Source organism: Pipra filicauda, unplaced genomic scaffold (assembly GCF_003945595.2).
Source record: "Pipra filicauda isolate LSUMZ 115617 unplaced genomic scaffold, ASM394559v2 scaffold9_size5747161_pilon, whole genome shotgun sequence".
In the NCBI taxonomy this organism is placed as follows: domain Eukaryota; kingdom Metazoa; phylum Chordata; class Aves; order Passeriformes; family Pipridae; genus Pipra; species Pipra filicauda.
In genome coordinates, this window is record NW_024105198.1 from 4,049,530 (window position 1) to 4,064,674 (window position 15,145).

General features: G+C 36.2%; 1 protein-coding gene across 1 annotated transcript in view; it reads right to left on the bottom strand.

Moving 5' to 3' along the window:
- Window positions 1-15,145, bottom strand: part of NAALADL2 (N-acetylated alpha-linked acidic dipeptidase like 2) — a 238,439-nt gene that overhangs the window by 60,407 nt on the left and 162,887 nt on the right. Inside the window, exon 10 of the mRNA XM_027724653.2 lies at window positions 1,440-1,535. Coding sequence (XP_027580454.2) covers window positions 1,440-1,535 — 96 coding nt within the window. The remainder of the gene's footprint in view (window positions 1-1,439; window positions 1,536-15,145) is intronic.

The following is a 15,145-nucleotide window of genomic DNA, read 5'->3' on the forward strand; positions in this document are numbered from 1 at the left end:
GAGCATTAATTTCCAACTGAGGAGTGTAAATTCTAACTACAAGCTAACTTCTCACCAGCCTTTTTTTTTTTTTCAAATATGAATAGTTTATTATAAAGCTAGAGATTTAACTTGGTCTCATTATTCAGAGTACTACAATGAAAATATGAAGATTTCAGACTAAGGAGTAGCATTAAGGATGCTTAGTTAACTAATTAAATCATAGCAGTTCCTTTAAATGCTGAGGTTCTCACTCCACTGCTTTATATGCAATTCATCTTTATAAAAGCATCCTGGGCTACAGTCTGAAAAGTAAAATGGAAATACAGTCATATCCTAGTGCAATCTTCATCAAGTTTTATCAATATTTAAAATATTTTGGTGAATATTTAAACAGGATCAAAATGCTTGAAGTCAACTATCTAATAAATATTTTTCTGTTAGTCAGTATTGTAGAGCAAATACCGAATTACAGATTTTTCAGATTACACATGGTCCATCACACACTATTTAGTAAATCACAAATTAACTATGCAGTAAATAATCACAGAACTATTTCCCTCAGACTTTGGGAACAGATTTGGTGAACCTTTTCAGCCCCTTTGGTATTAAGGATGGTTTGAAAAACATCAATTCCATTGAAAGGCCTTCAGAGAAGACTTTTGTCTGGTGGTTGTTCATTAACTGTTAAACTCTGACAAGCTTCAAAACCATGTCTAAGATTATGTGACTTTTTGTGTGGGATTTTTTTTTTTTAATAACCAAGCAAACTAACAGTTAATAGTTAGAAACAACCCAAAACACAAAACCCCAAGATCAGTCCCTGTCTGTTTTGCCATGGATGCTGAGCCACCCACATGCTAAATCTTCACATGGCTGATCTTTGCTGTTACCAGAAGAAATGTTTCAACAGCAGCTGCTTTTCCAAAAAAAGTAGCTTCAACTAAAGAAAGAAATCCGTGTGGCCTACATTGCTCTGGTTTATAAGAAACCAAATTATAAGAAGTGTATGAACCCATTAAGTTGGGTTCATTTGTAGTCATGTCCCTTTGTAGAAACAGGGCCTGCAGAGTTGACAGAAGAAGCAGCACTTTAGAGCAAGGAGTAATTTTGATTGTATCAATAAATAATATGGAGGGAGTATTATATTGGAGCAACAAGAGGGGAGTCAGAACACATTAACTTTGGGAGCATCCCCTCTGTAGAGCACCCTCTAGAATCACAGGATGGCCACCCCTTCCTCCCCTCCCAACACCACCGCGACAGCTCATGAAGTGGAGTGCCTGCGCATGTAATATGCCAAAGAATATTCCAAAGGTGGGAAAAAACTCCACAACTTTTAACTACATTCAAACTAATCACGGGGAAAAAATAAAATATTATCTTTCAAAATTATTCACAAATTCAAATTTGGCCTCCTGAAGGAAGGTATGTAAAGGTGAGATCTCCATTTCTCTTACCTTTGCGATGGTCTCGTGCAGACTGAAGGAGGGATCCAGCTCTTCAGTTTTTGTTGCATGTACAGGAAAAAGAGCTTCAGAGAGAAAACTAGAATTCTGTGAGAAAGAAGTAAGAAGTCTTTTAGGATTCCACATTGATTTCCTCCTTCAAATGCTTATTGGATTTTGTTGAGAGATTGAAAAACCCTTCAAATTGTTCTTAAGTTTTGACAATTATGAAATTTATTTCACTGATCTAATTAACTGATTCCAAGTTCCTGAAAAAAGCAAAAAAGCCCTAAGTCTTATGACTTTATTTCTGGAATGGCAGTTGTCTCTGTTATTATGCTTCCAAAGTAGCTAAAAATTTTGCCTACAGGGAGAAAAAGTATCCACACAGCTTTCATTCTGAGCTAAGCAGCAATCAGACATTTTACTAAATATGTTATGATTTAGGTCTTCAAAAGAAATGTAACCACAATAATCAAAGAATACTTTTTTATTCTGCAACCATCCTACTTCTCTATACAGTAATACCATCTAACATAGCAAGGGATTTTTGTCAATTCCCTGAAACTATACACTTTAGGTTGACCACTCTTTTAACATGAGGAAATCTTAATACATCATTTGTACAAGATATTAATCTCTTCTTGTACTGTAAGAAAGGGAGAAGTGAGGTTGTAAAATTGCTGTCACATGGAAAAAACAAACTTAATCCCAAGGAGTGGAGTGAAAAAAACCAAAACAATAGAAAACAAAACTTCAAGCCTCAAAGGTGCACAGATGCCTAAAATTACATTACATTACATTGCTGGTAGGTTTGCTTGTTAACTTTTTTTACAAATTAATGCCTCCATGATCAATAATATACCAGAATTTCCTTGTTGCTAGGAGATTATTTCCGGTAGAAAGCTCCTATCACCTTCTTTTAAAAAAATAAATATTTAATTAGCACTGAATCATATAAATTTTCCGTGTTTATGATGCATCTGTGTGTTGCATAAGTTGTCACAGAAGCATCAGAAAAATAAATGAAGTCATTCTTCCCTTCAGGAAAACAGTAAACTTTTCTTTATATATATATCTCAGAGAGAAGATGCACAAAGTCATTTATTACAAAAATAAAATACATACTTCAAGATTAACTCATAACACCTATTCATCTTTGTTTTAAGTTTGCACACTAGTTTATCATCTGACTGGGGGGTCTGTTCAGGAGCACCATCATTCTGCTGTGGTGGTGCTAATGCTGTTCATCATCATTCACATAATTGCAATCAATAACTTAGAAAGAACCACACTATTTATATTCACTCTAGAGTACCTCACAGAGAGTCAGTGAAGGGAATGACTGATGATTTAGATTTGTTACACCAGATCAGATTATTGTTCCACCTAGACAAATATTCTTTCTCTGGAACCTAAAACTTGGTGGATTCCCTGTCTGTAAAACAGGGAGATGCTGCTTAGCTGGCTTTTCTCCCACCCTACTCCAGGCACACCTCCCAGCCAAATTGAGATTACAGCAGCTGGGCCAGGCAAAACAGCAGCCTTTGCTTCTGCCCTCTGCCTTTTGAAAGAACACAATGTAAATAAGCAAGAATCAGCAAATAGATCAAAACACATCTAGGCATCAGAAATGGCAAGTCAGTTTGCTCATGAAGGAATCCAGACCCTGCGTGGTAAGATCTTGAAAAGGATCACTATTTGAAATAATCTTGCTCTGCATTTATAAAAGGAAATGTTTAAAGCAATTGTTGTTCTTTTTTTTCCTTTTTTTTTTTCCAAAAAGGCTCCTCTATAAAGAGCTACTAGAAAGGCCAACTTGCTCTGCTTCTCTTGCCTTTTATTGCCTTTCAAGTACTATCCTCATCAGAGAAAGCTGCGTGAACTTCCTAGCTAAGAGAAGCCCACTCTTTACCCCAGGGAGGATGTGGCAGAGAGATGAGCCCAAATGATGTTCCAAGAGTACCTCTCAGCATTTTGCAGAAAGAGCAAAAGTTTCCAACAGTGAGAAACTGCATCAGACTTCACATTTATTCTTTCAGCAAGCTCACAATAGCAAGTGAGTGTTGGGTTTTGGTTTTTTAACAGCAATTTGATAAGCAAATTTCTAGTAAATACGCACTAAGAAAAAGAAATGCTAATCCAAAGAACATTAAAACCAACTGTGTTATTCCTTTATGCTTTCCAACCACAGTAGGAGTTACAGCTGCAGTTGTTGTCCTCATACTCTGCCACACTCACTTCCTAAATGTAAATCATCTGCCTTCATTCTTAGCCAGGCATTTGTATCCCCCTCAGTTTGTACAATGGGCAGAGTCTGCCATGCACTGTGCAGCTGAATGCTGTGACAATGATGTCAAATTACAGAAAAACTGTTTCAAGGTCAGACGACTGTGAGACATCCTAAAGTTAGGAGGCCCCACTTCCAGTCATGCCTTCAAAATTTTCTACTCAATGTTTATTGCCTTCTATATTTTTTTCTTTAAGCTCACAGCTATCCAATGGATAAAGAACATTTGCTCTTCTGATATAAAGTTGTGTTTTCATCATACAACCTTTACAATCCTGAAAGGATCACCCCAATAATCCTTGAATTCCCAATGCAATTATTGGTTTCTCTATGAGCTTTTCATAAGAGAAATGAACATGTATTTGGAAGTAGATTTCCAAACCCTCTCCTTGTCTTATCTTCTTTTTGGAATGATCAGTTAACCTGGTCTTCTCAATACTCATTTAATGAAGCATTCTGTGAAATTAGAAAGACATTGATGTTCCACTTTTCAAATAATAGGTCACTTCTGATTAAACTTCGATTGAACATTCAACTTTCAATCTTAAAACAAATTGCTTCCTTTTCTTTTTAATTTGAACCCAATTTCCTGCTGCCCTCGGGTCTTGTGACAGTAATTAATTGATTTATGAATCAATTAAATGGAGATCGAAAATGCAGGTGAAAATCCTTTAAAACCCCAAACGTGGCTTAGTCTTGCTTATTTATGATGGACACTTGCACTAAAATTCACTTCTGATTTACTAGACTCATTTTTCTAACTTAACTTATCCTTCCTGAACCAATTAAGTGAACAGAATGTTTCACCTTCTAAAGGTACTAAATTTGCCATCCCTTGTGTACTGTCTTATAACATACCTTCAATTTATATGCCAACTTTCAACCAATGCATTTTAAATCATGAATAAAATCCCACCAGATTAAATTACATCTGGTAATTTAATGTAAAACAGAATAAATACCAAGACATACCTTAAAGATCTATTCTGCTGTCATTAAATAAAAAAAAAGTTTTAAAATATCAAATTTTACCACACACTCTCTTAGAACTGGAAATATTTCTGTAAATACATTCAACAAACAATTTTTTTACTAGGCCAAGACAATGCTGCCTCTACAACATGTCCTGTTTTCTTGACTACTACTTTAGAAAAATCAAAATTACCAGTTAGAAGAATTCTGAATTTATAAACTCAAATTACGTAACAAATAATTCCTTAATATGCTCTTATTCCACACCTGAATAGATTTTTCCTGCCTGATGATTATTCCCCATTATTTATAAGAAGGCATTTATAAGAAGCCCTTAATTTGGTGAACAATACACAAATATCTCCAGATTTTTTTTTTTTTTGAGGGGGTTTCTTTGTTGTTTGTTTGTTTTGAAAGTAACAGGCAGTGGAGGTTTCTCCACTCAGCAATAATGCTCTGTCTAGAAAAACAATCTCTAGTCTGAAGTTCTTTAATCAGTTTGACTTCACCCTTGTTAATATTCATCTGAATTGTCCATACTTGGGTCAACTTTGTCCTTCAGCCCTTCACAATATTCATGCCACCAATTTTATACTGAATAAAAGTAAAAGCCAAAAGGAGGTACTACAGAGCACAACAGAGAAAAAGCAGTGAGCGCAAAAATCCATCTGAAATTTGTACAGGTAGGCCAAAAGTATAAAGGTGCTAATCTAACACTGCTGAAGCCTCCAAAGCAAATACACAAGAGAAGGATGAAAGCCAAGAGAAAACTTTTTTTTTCTTCACACAGACCAAAGAATAATGTCTAGAAAATGAGAATTTCGCTGCATCAGGACTGAGAATACAATCTGTTACCTGCCCACATATACATATATATATATATATACATGCTATGTCTGTTCTATGAGCTATTAACCTGTTTCATTCTTTCTGCCTTTTTGTAATACAACAGCACAAGAATTACGATCACAGCAACCCGAGGGACACACACAAACGTGCAGTGTCTGGCCAGTAAAACACAAAGTAGTCCCTGCACATGTTCAGAATTAACCTGGGAACACTTTCAGTGAGGAAGCTGAAGTCACCTGTGAGGCACAGTACGAAGTTATGCAGTGCCCAAAACTATTACCCAGAAACCCAGGGGCTTACAATTGCATGAGGACTTGTCTGCATCTGTATTCAAAACCCGTGCCAAAAATTTGTCGTAGCATGAAGGAGAAAGCCCCGTCAGGAGAAAAGATAAAGAGAGAGCAGTGAGAACAAAAACACCTCTGAAATCTGCACTGCAGGCTCTCACTAATTCCTTCTTCCATTTTACCCTAAGTCAAGCAGTTGGCATATGGTGTCTTGGCAGCAAATAAACAACTGCATTTCTTTGTGAAACAGCTGTTTCACCTCACCTAAGCCAAAAGGCCACCTCTTCTTCATTTTCCTTTTTTTCTTTTTTTTTCCTGCTGGCAGGATGATTGAACCACAGGTTTGACTTTAAGAAGGATAAAAAAAAGGAGTAATAGAAAAGGGTATTTCACAGACTAAAATATGGCTAATCATCAGCTATCTGGAACACTTTTAGCTTGGGAGGGTGCTGTAGACTGAAGCAGATTTACTGAAAAAGGTGGATTATGTAGCATAGAACATAATGAAGCCAAAGTAGGGTTTTCTAATATGTGAGTTAAATTGAATTGATGGAATAATATCAGGCATTAATGTATTGCACATAGGATTCCTCACCAATAAAAGCCCTTAAAGCTGCTAATATATTGCAGGAGAGAGTTCATGCCTCTCCATCTCATTACTAGGCTGACTTTTCCTTTTCTAGCAAATGCTCTAAATATCTAATTAAATATCATCCACCAAAACCAGGAAGGATTATTAAGCGATATAAAAGTTGGTTTTCACTGAAACAAAAGGCATAAAATATGTGCTTTACAATTATTTTTAAAAAGCAAAGCTTTGCAACTGCCACAGCCTAACACGTATCTTCAAAGTGAGAATGCCCCTACTCTGGAAAATGAGAATGTCAGAAGGAGTTTCTGACAAGAGCCATTTCTTTGGTATTTTCACCATTTCACTGTACTGAACTTTTAGAAAAGAAACAAAAGCAAATATCTTTTCTGTTTGAATGTTCGGATAAAGATGTGCAGTGACCTTGTGATGTCACCCAATGTTGGACAAAATGAGTAAGGCCTGCCAAATAAAACTGCACAGAATACAGGAGAGGCAGAATTGGAATCACTGCTGCACAAGTTATCTTATTATTCAACTCAACTGCAGCCAGAAAAACTCAAGCTAACAGTCATCAGACAGGAAAAGAACATAAACACATTTCTCTCATCTCTTTTAATTTACTGTTTTCTTCCTTGTGTTAGTAAGTGAATTGAAATAATCGCTGTAAAGCTATAAATTCACAGACCACAGCATAAAGAAAGCAACTTTTCAGATATCAGGATGCTTTCCTGATACTTATTCCTCTGCAGAGTTTTCCCTTGATGCTTTTTAAACTGAAAGCAGAATCAGCAGTTTAGGTAGGAGGAAGCAGCCCGAGCCAGGAATCTGGAACCTCACAGAGAATCTTTCCAAAGTTTCAGAATGTTAGAAATAGGAGGCTCAGCTCAGACTCACTACATCTAAAAGAGAACAGCTTTTCTTGGATGTGTTGTGTGAAGGATGCAAGAATATTTTATGATCAATTGTGAGCATTCAAAATGCAGAAACATGCACGCCATCCTAACAATGTCCTGCTGTAAGTCATGAACCCCAGTGACAATGTCTTTCACAATCACAAATATTATCAATCACAGTGTTTTTATTTCCTGATTCAACACTTCCTATTTCCAGTTTTTATTTTTAGTGCTCAAAAAAAATATTTATTACTCCAAATGAAGAAATCTGACGTTAGCTGCCAGACAGATGTTGTGTAGGAGGCTCAGTAAGAATAAAAAGTGGCTTTTGCTAATAATAATAATGTCTTCAAAGACAGTATTTATTTACTGAAAGCCTTATCAACCAGTTCTTTAATAAACATGATAAGATGTACGAAATATTGCAAATGTAATTTGAGAGCATGAATCATTAGTTCAAATCAGAGCTGTTTGATTGTCCAGTGATTTGACTTTTTCCCCCAAGTATTAAAAGACAAAACTGAGTGTCACACTACTAAGAGCTACTGACACAAACCAAATTTTGATACTTATTCTAGATACTCTGCCAGAAAATTTTAGTTGGTCTATTGAATTTAACCATTCAGAAGGACAATGGTAAAACATTACTGTGAATGCAACATGCCATTTACTTCTCTGAGGAGAACAGATATTTAAGTGGCATCTTTCCTTAGATAATGCATATTTCCAGTAACTAGATGCTTCACCAGGCTATCAAATAGAAGCAATTAACTGGTGTCTAAACAAATTTCTCATGTTTTCCCATATCCCACTGACCCTGTTAACTTCCAGGCTGTCTTTCTTCCACTAACTTTCAACAGCCCTCAGTCAATCCCAGGAAACTGAAGAGCCTACGAGAGAATCTGCAAGGACAGAGTTTACAGCAACAACATGTACTTACGCAGTGTGAATGAATGCTAAAGAAGCTGTGTGGTTTTGTTGGCATAAGGCAGGTTTATGCAAACAAGTTCCCCCTTCTGGATGCACCATGGAATGTTTGGGACATCAAAGCACTGGGATTCATGAAACCAAACAGATTTTTTTTGGAACAGAGTAATGCACCCAGTTGATGAGGACGTCATCAGTTTCACTAGCACTGGTGTAATAACAAAGATGCTCTGCCATGAAATTAAGTAGCTAAATATTCATATTATTCAATAAAACAAGTCAAGCAATCAATTGAACATCAAATGTATTTTGTCTTGTAAAACACTGTGTCATTAACCTTAACAATTTCAGCATGTTCTCACTACCAAATTCAACTAAATTAGCATCCAAGTGAACAGATGGACTAATGTATTAATAAATTACTGGTGAGTACTACACTAACCCTTGACTGAACTGCGAAATTAAAAAGCACTAATTTATGCTAAAGACAGAAAAGAGAAAATACATCAGTCAGAAAAGTACAATATGAATAAAAAAAACCTTAACTATTGTAAGGACAATATAGCCTATGAGTTAGAAAGACAGCTGTGGTTTGGACCTACCTTAACAGGTAGTCCCAAGGCAATCTATTGGGGACTCTTCAAACTATATTTTGTTATACACTGGTAGTTCACCACTTGTCTGTGAACAAAAAATGAAACCTCTCTCTTCACTTTGATACAACTGACTCCCACTGCTACACCTTGTTGACTTAAAGTTCTACTACATAGTTAATACACTCTTATCAGCAGCAAATGCAACAGCATTGAATTCTCCAGAGACAGTTCAGAAAAGGAAATCCTGGGTTCCCAAGCAAACTGCCATTCTGAGGCTGATACACATTTGCTCCTTTGCAAAGACTTTCTGGTATACTAAGTACACTAGTACTTTGATTCTTTCATAAATGCATGAAACATCTCCTGTAACTCCCTATGGGCAACTACCAGCTGTGTTATTTCCTTAAAAAATTTAACATATACCAGGGAGACAGCAGAAGTAAAAGAGGCAATGCAGGGAGCCATGCAGAGCTGTATTTTTAGATGGAAAAGCTACCAAATTGCAGATCATCTTAGCAACACACTGCTGTTATGCAAATTCCCTATTAGTCTACATACAGAAGGAGAAACATGGCTTCTGTTTGGGCTAAGAATCTTCTTGGAATTACAGACTCAAATAACCAGTGCTAATTCTCTTCTAAGGACATTCACACACATGTCCTAAGCCCTGAAGTTCTCTCTTGAGCAGCTAAGGCTGGTAAGCACATAGTGTCTTCCTATATGGTCTACCCTGATCCTTCAGAGAAAATGATGCCATGATCCTTCTAATCAAATTTCTTGATAAATATACTTGGCTCTGATTAATTAATTGGTACTGGGTGACACTTGGTAAAGGAGGACACAAAAAATAACATAAAAAACCAGCAGAACATTTACCAGAAGGGCCTGGTCAGCTGCAGATAATTTAAGCAGTCAGTCAGAAATCTCAAGACTACCTGCCTTGCCATACTCTTTCCTGACTGGATAGGGACTGGAGGACACACCAGAAGTAAAGGAGAAAATTATCTGCATATGGAGTAACAATGAGATTTATGATGTGATGCAAAATGGTGAGATAACTGCATTAGGAATACAGAGATCCAAAACTTCAGAACATAAAAGTTTGACTTTAAGCACTGGAACTGTTTGACCAGTGAACCACATTAGTAATACAAACCCAGCTCTCAGTAAAGGATATCATAGGTCAGACAACTCAGGTTTGCTTTAGATGTACACACACAGTTACAGGTTGTGCTTGTGGAATTAAAATTATACCACAGCCTTTGCTTCCTTCCACAGTGCCATGTTGATTATATATACAGATGTATATACATACAAAAATAAAGTGTGTCTGTGTGTGGTATGAACACCAGCTTCCCATTCACTTTAAAATGACACAAGGCAGATGCACTGAAGAGCACTCCATGCTATCTAAGCCCTCTCTCTACACTAACATAAGCACATCAAAGAGACAAGAGCAGCATGCAAAGTTCTCTCCATCAAGGACAGTTCCTCCGTTTCTTTTCCTCTAACAAAGGAAACTTGGAAAGCTTTTGATTTCTTTTGAAAGAAGTGCATGATGTGTCAGTCTAAGCATGTAAACACTGAAATCAAGAAACTGCAGTAAGTTTCCCCAAAGAGTGATTAAAAAAAGGAAGAAAAGAGGGCAGGATGGGGGGAAGGGAGGAAGCAGAGGCAGATGACAAAAACAACTGAAAAGCCACATTCACTGAAGAGTTAAGATTTAGTGGCCTCTGTTTTACAACAGTGTGGGTGAAAATCACTTTTAAGGGCTCTAATGAAAGTTGAAAGTTACCTTCAGAAAGTTATGCATATTTCAACAGAAATAAAAATCATTATGCATTCTCTCTAAAGAGGATACAATCTCAAACTGTCAAAATTCTAAACTCTTCTACATATATTACGTACAAATGCCTTCTATAAAGAAACCTCTTTTCATTTTTCTTCTAAATTAGCTTAGTGGTCCATGGTATTACACTATCTTGGTCTAGTCTGTGAATAATGTGACAGGCAATTTTTATACTTCTTGCCTGTACTTAAGTTTGAGTGAAGATACGGAAAACAACTTTTATGGCCTAGGTGTAAAAGTAAATGTTCTGTAAGTCCTGCATACCCAAATGTGGACCTCTGCCATGAAATGTTTCATGCCAAATATGTGTTCATCAATACATAACAACAACAACAACAAAAAAAGGTGTGGTTTTTTTTTTTAATAATGTGCATGTGCAGAAATTGGTTTTATTAACAACAAAATGATAATGTTAATGTTGATATAACCTACCACAATATCACAGAGGGGATTTAAGATTCTGTGTTATCAGATAGGAATCATTATGTAATAGGATGCTCCAAGAAGGATGAATAATATGCAGACAGCATAGGAAATCATCTAGCTATAATTTAAAAACCACCTGATTCCTCGTGAAACTGCTGACTGCAATGACACAAAAATGGGTAATAACATTCAATTTCCATCCTGGAAAAGGCTCAAAATACACCTGTACCAGCTTAAGTTTGCAAGTGATTGAATCAGCCTCAAAATACTAAACTGCTCAATGTTGTTTGATTTACAATGATGAAGAAACAATCAAATCTCTAACTGAAACGATGGAAAATCCAGTTTATATTTTCTCTTGTACCCAAACATTAGGCAGCCACAGCAAGGTTCTTTTTCTCAGTCTCTGTGATGTACTTATGCTCCAGGACTTCAGCAGCTATGCTATAAACTGTGCTGTGAAAAAAACAACCAAAATAAATTAACTTGCAACTAGGGGGTTGGTTGTTTTCTCATTACACAATACACTTCCAAATACAGAGGTTTTAAAAGCTACTTTTCTCTGTCCCTTCTCATGAAAGAAAAAAGGCAAGTGTTGCCATCGGAATGTTGAATCCAGCAGAGCAAACTGCATTTTTAAGGTGTTCCACTGGAAGGACAGAAAAATATAGAGATGATGCTCGTATGAAAAAAAACCCCAAACAAACAAGGCAAAGCTTAAAGAAATAAGGTAGAGAAATAAAAGCAGTGTAAAGAGGAGTTATGGATAAACTTCTGAAGTACTGAGTCTCTCCAACAGATAAAACCATATAAAACTTTAGCTAGAGACAAGAAACAACACAAAATTTTCAAGACTATGCTGTTTTTATATAATAAATGCAGTGTAAAAATGAAATGAAGGATTTATGCCAAACAACATTTTAAGACATGGATTCATGTTTCTTTCTCACTCATGTCTCCAGATATAAGAAATTTCATACAAGTTAGCAAGTAAGCAGTCACTGTGACTAAAAGCATTTTCTGTTACCACAGCCACAGATCTGACTAATGAAACTTTTAGTGCTGTAAAGTTTTGATAATTTTAAATGCTTTTTTTTTTGTATTGTGTCAACAAGAGCAGAGTTTAGTCTGCATGAATGTCACTTCATATGGAAGAACACAGTCATCACTCTCACAACTGAAATAAACCATTTAATACTAGAATTTCCGCTAACATGCAAATTTAAAAAATGTCAAAAAAACACCAGAGAAGGATAAAAAAAGATGTGTAAGGGAAGAGAAACAACATAAGCTATAAGTGATAGAGCAGTATTTTCTATTACACAGGCACACGATCCATGTATATCCATTAAAAAATAACTAAGATAAATTTAAATGGAAACTGAATACGTGTTCTTCGGATCATACACCACCATACCCAGTGTTTTCAGAGTTATTCCTAATTTACAATCAGGTAAGCAAGAGCTGAGTTTTAGTCATGTAGATGACATGTTTTGTTTACAAAATTGAAACACCACAGGTAAAGAATTTATATCTAAGACACTAAGCAGAGTTGTGAAGAACAGTGATGTGTCCAAACCTGCACTTTTGTCTGTTATATGCATATATTTTCTGTCATTATGGAGGATGTGTATGTATTATACCTGTTACATCATTTTTTTGGTTTGAAACTACATTGTCATACAAGCATTCAAGAGAAAAGAAATAATCCATATACGGAAAAAAAAATCAGAATTTACTCACTTGCTCCAAGTTTGTTATTACAGATGTATTGATGCTCACATGATTAATTTGATTAATATCCAGCTTTTACTGCAGTACAGAGAGTAATTAAGACAAGACTGTGATCTAAGATCTCTTTTTGTTTATGTTGCTCTTCCTTGTTGTAAAGCTAAGTGAATATGTTTCTAATACTATTCTCTGCTGAGGTGAAGACTAATAGAATCATGGCCTTCAGTAATAGCAACTCTGATTTAAAGTCAACATTATGTCTCTCTCTGGAGGCTCTACATAATCACTTGGACGCAAATGAACCGTTACCTTTAATAGTATGACTCCTCCTGAAAGTAAGAGAATCAGCAGTAGTAGGAAAATCTGATCAGCCTTTCTCCTAAAACATTACAAATCAGAATGTGACCCTCATGTGGAGTAAAAGCCAGTGCACCGGAGGTTATAAGGAGAGGAAGGCTTTCTTCAGCAACTGCAAGAGAATCCTTGGAAACTGGTGTAATACTATGTTTTTTTCCACTTGAGAAATTCTTCCAAGTTTACTTACTTTGAAACTAAAATGCTGCATATTTCCTGCTAGCGAATAAATGAGCTGCATTTCACTCAGTGCATTTTTATAGTAGTGGTTGAATTCTCAGAATGCACTTTACTGGCTCACAGATGTGACCACGGGCATTTGCCAGGTAGATTTAACCTCCCTGAGGCTGTGGGTCACTGTATTATGCAATTTCAAGCCAGACAGTTTTACTTACTCTTCTGGCCTGAACGTTTCCTCTTACAACTTTTATTTCCTCTTATTTACTCCTCAGGTTCCTGTCAATGAAAGGCTTTTATAACCTTCTCTCTGCAGACCAGCATTGCACTGGCTGTGTAAGAAATGCATTTCTAAAGCTGACCTGCAGCTGCTGCTCTGTAGGCAGGATACAAGCACAGGTCTTTGGGCTTTTTTACTCTAAAAAAGGTTTTTTTGACTGTGGAATAGCATCAGTTTTACGTGACACTGCATGCTGGCTGACAGGTGGGTAAGATAAACAACTAATGTATATTCCAAAGGAAGACCAATTCCTGAGCAGGTCACAGCAGTGGAAGGGAGAGCAAAGGAAACTAACCTGGCAAAATGATAGTCTACAAAAGCATGTCAAAACAGCCCGTTTCTGAAATCTGCTCTCCCCAATCCTGTTTTGCAATGAAGCTGACAAAGCTGAGGCATAATTTAAAAAAACTGAATGGTTTGGAAACAAACAAACAAAAATCCCTCTCTGCAAACCAACAGATTATTATCAGTCACTAACCTGCATAACAGAAATTCCTAACAATGTTTATTAATATGGTTGTAAACAGAGTAATTTATCTGCCTTATAATATCTCTGTTTGATACAATGAACAGAATCCACAATAAACAACTGCAATAAGCACTAAAAATAAACAAGCTTGCTCGTTGATAGAATACAGGAAAGACAACAAGCCTATCTTCTGAAGGACTGTTAACAATCAGTGCAATAAATAATAAGAATAGAGCAAATAATCCAAATTTAATAATTGTGAATAACTTCACTTTTAGGAAAAAGGTCCACCCTCTTACCAAGAGAAATTTACACATTTTGCCAAGCAGATTTATTTCTCACATCAAATAGATCTCATGGGGTCAAGGTCTCCTATGGTCTGAGAAGTGCAGTACATCTACTTCAAGGCTGCAGATTACACCTACTAAGTTTATTTCTAGGAAATGATTTTGCAAGGACAAAAGCTGAGTTTTTAACAAAGAACCAAATTTACAGTGTCATGTTAAAGCAAATACGGAAACGCTTCCTTTTATGATTTTAATTACAGTGCTGAGTCATTCCGTGGGACCAAAAATGCATATTTACAAGGTTAACTGAACACGAAGAATAACTGTGGATTAAAGTAGACAATAGCCAAAGGAACCTTCAGTGTTCATATTGTAAATGTTCTGGGAAATACTATTTTGATATATTGAAGTTTGCAGATTCTTTCTCATGCACTATAGATCCTAAATACACAGATCTAGAATGAAAACTACGTGGAGTAGCTGCTAAGTGACAACAAAAATTCACTCTGGACCAAAAGCCTGTCATAAACATTGCACTCCTAAGTCTTCCGCCTTCACATTTTCCTTACAGTCTTTGCCTTGTGTTTAATCTGAAATGGAAAACTTTGCCTAATAGGTGCCATGAAGTTTAGAACACAGAAGTCTCCTTATTTATATAAATTCTTGACTTAATCTATTTCAATTTACACAACGACATGACAGCAATGCTCTGTATTTGGCACATCTCTGCTTTGTTTTG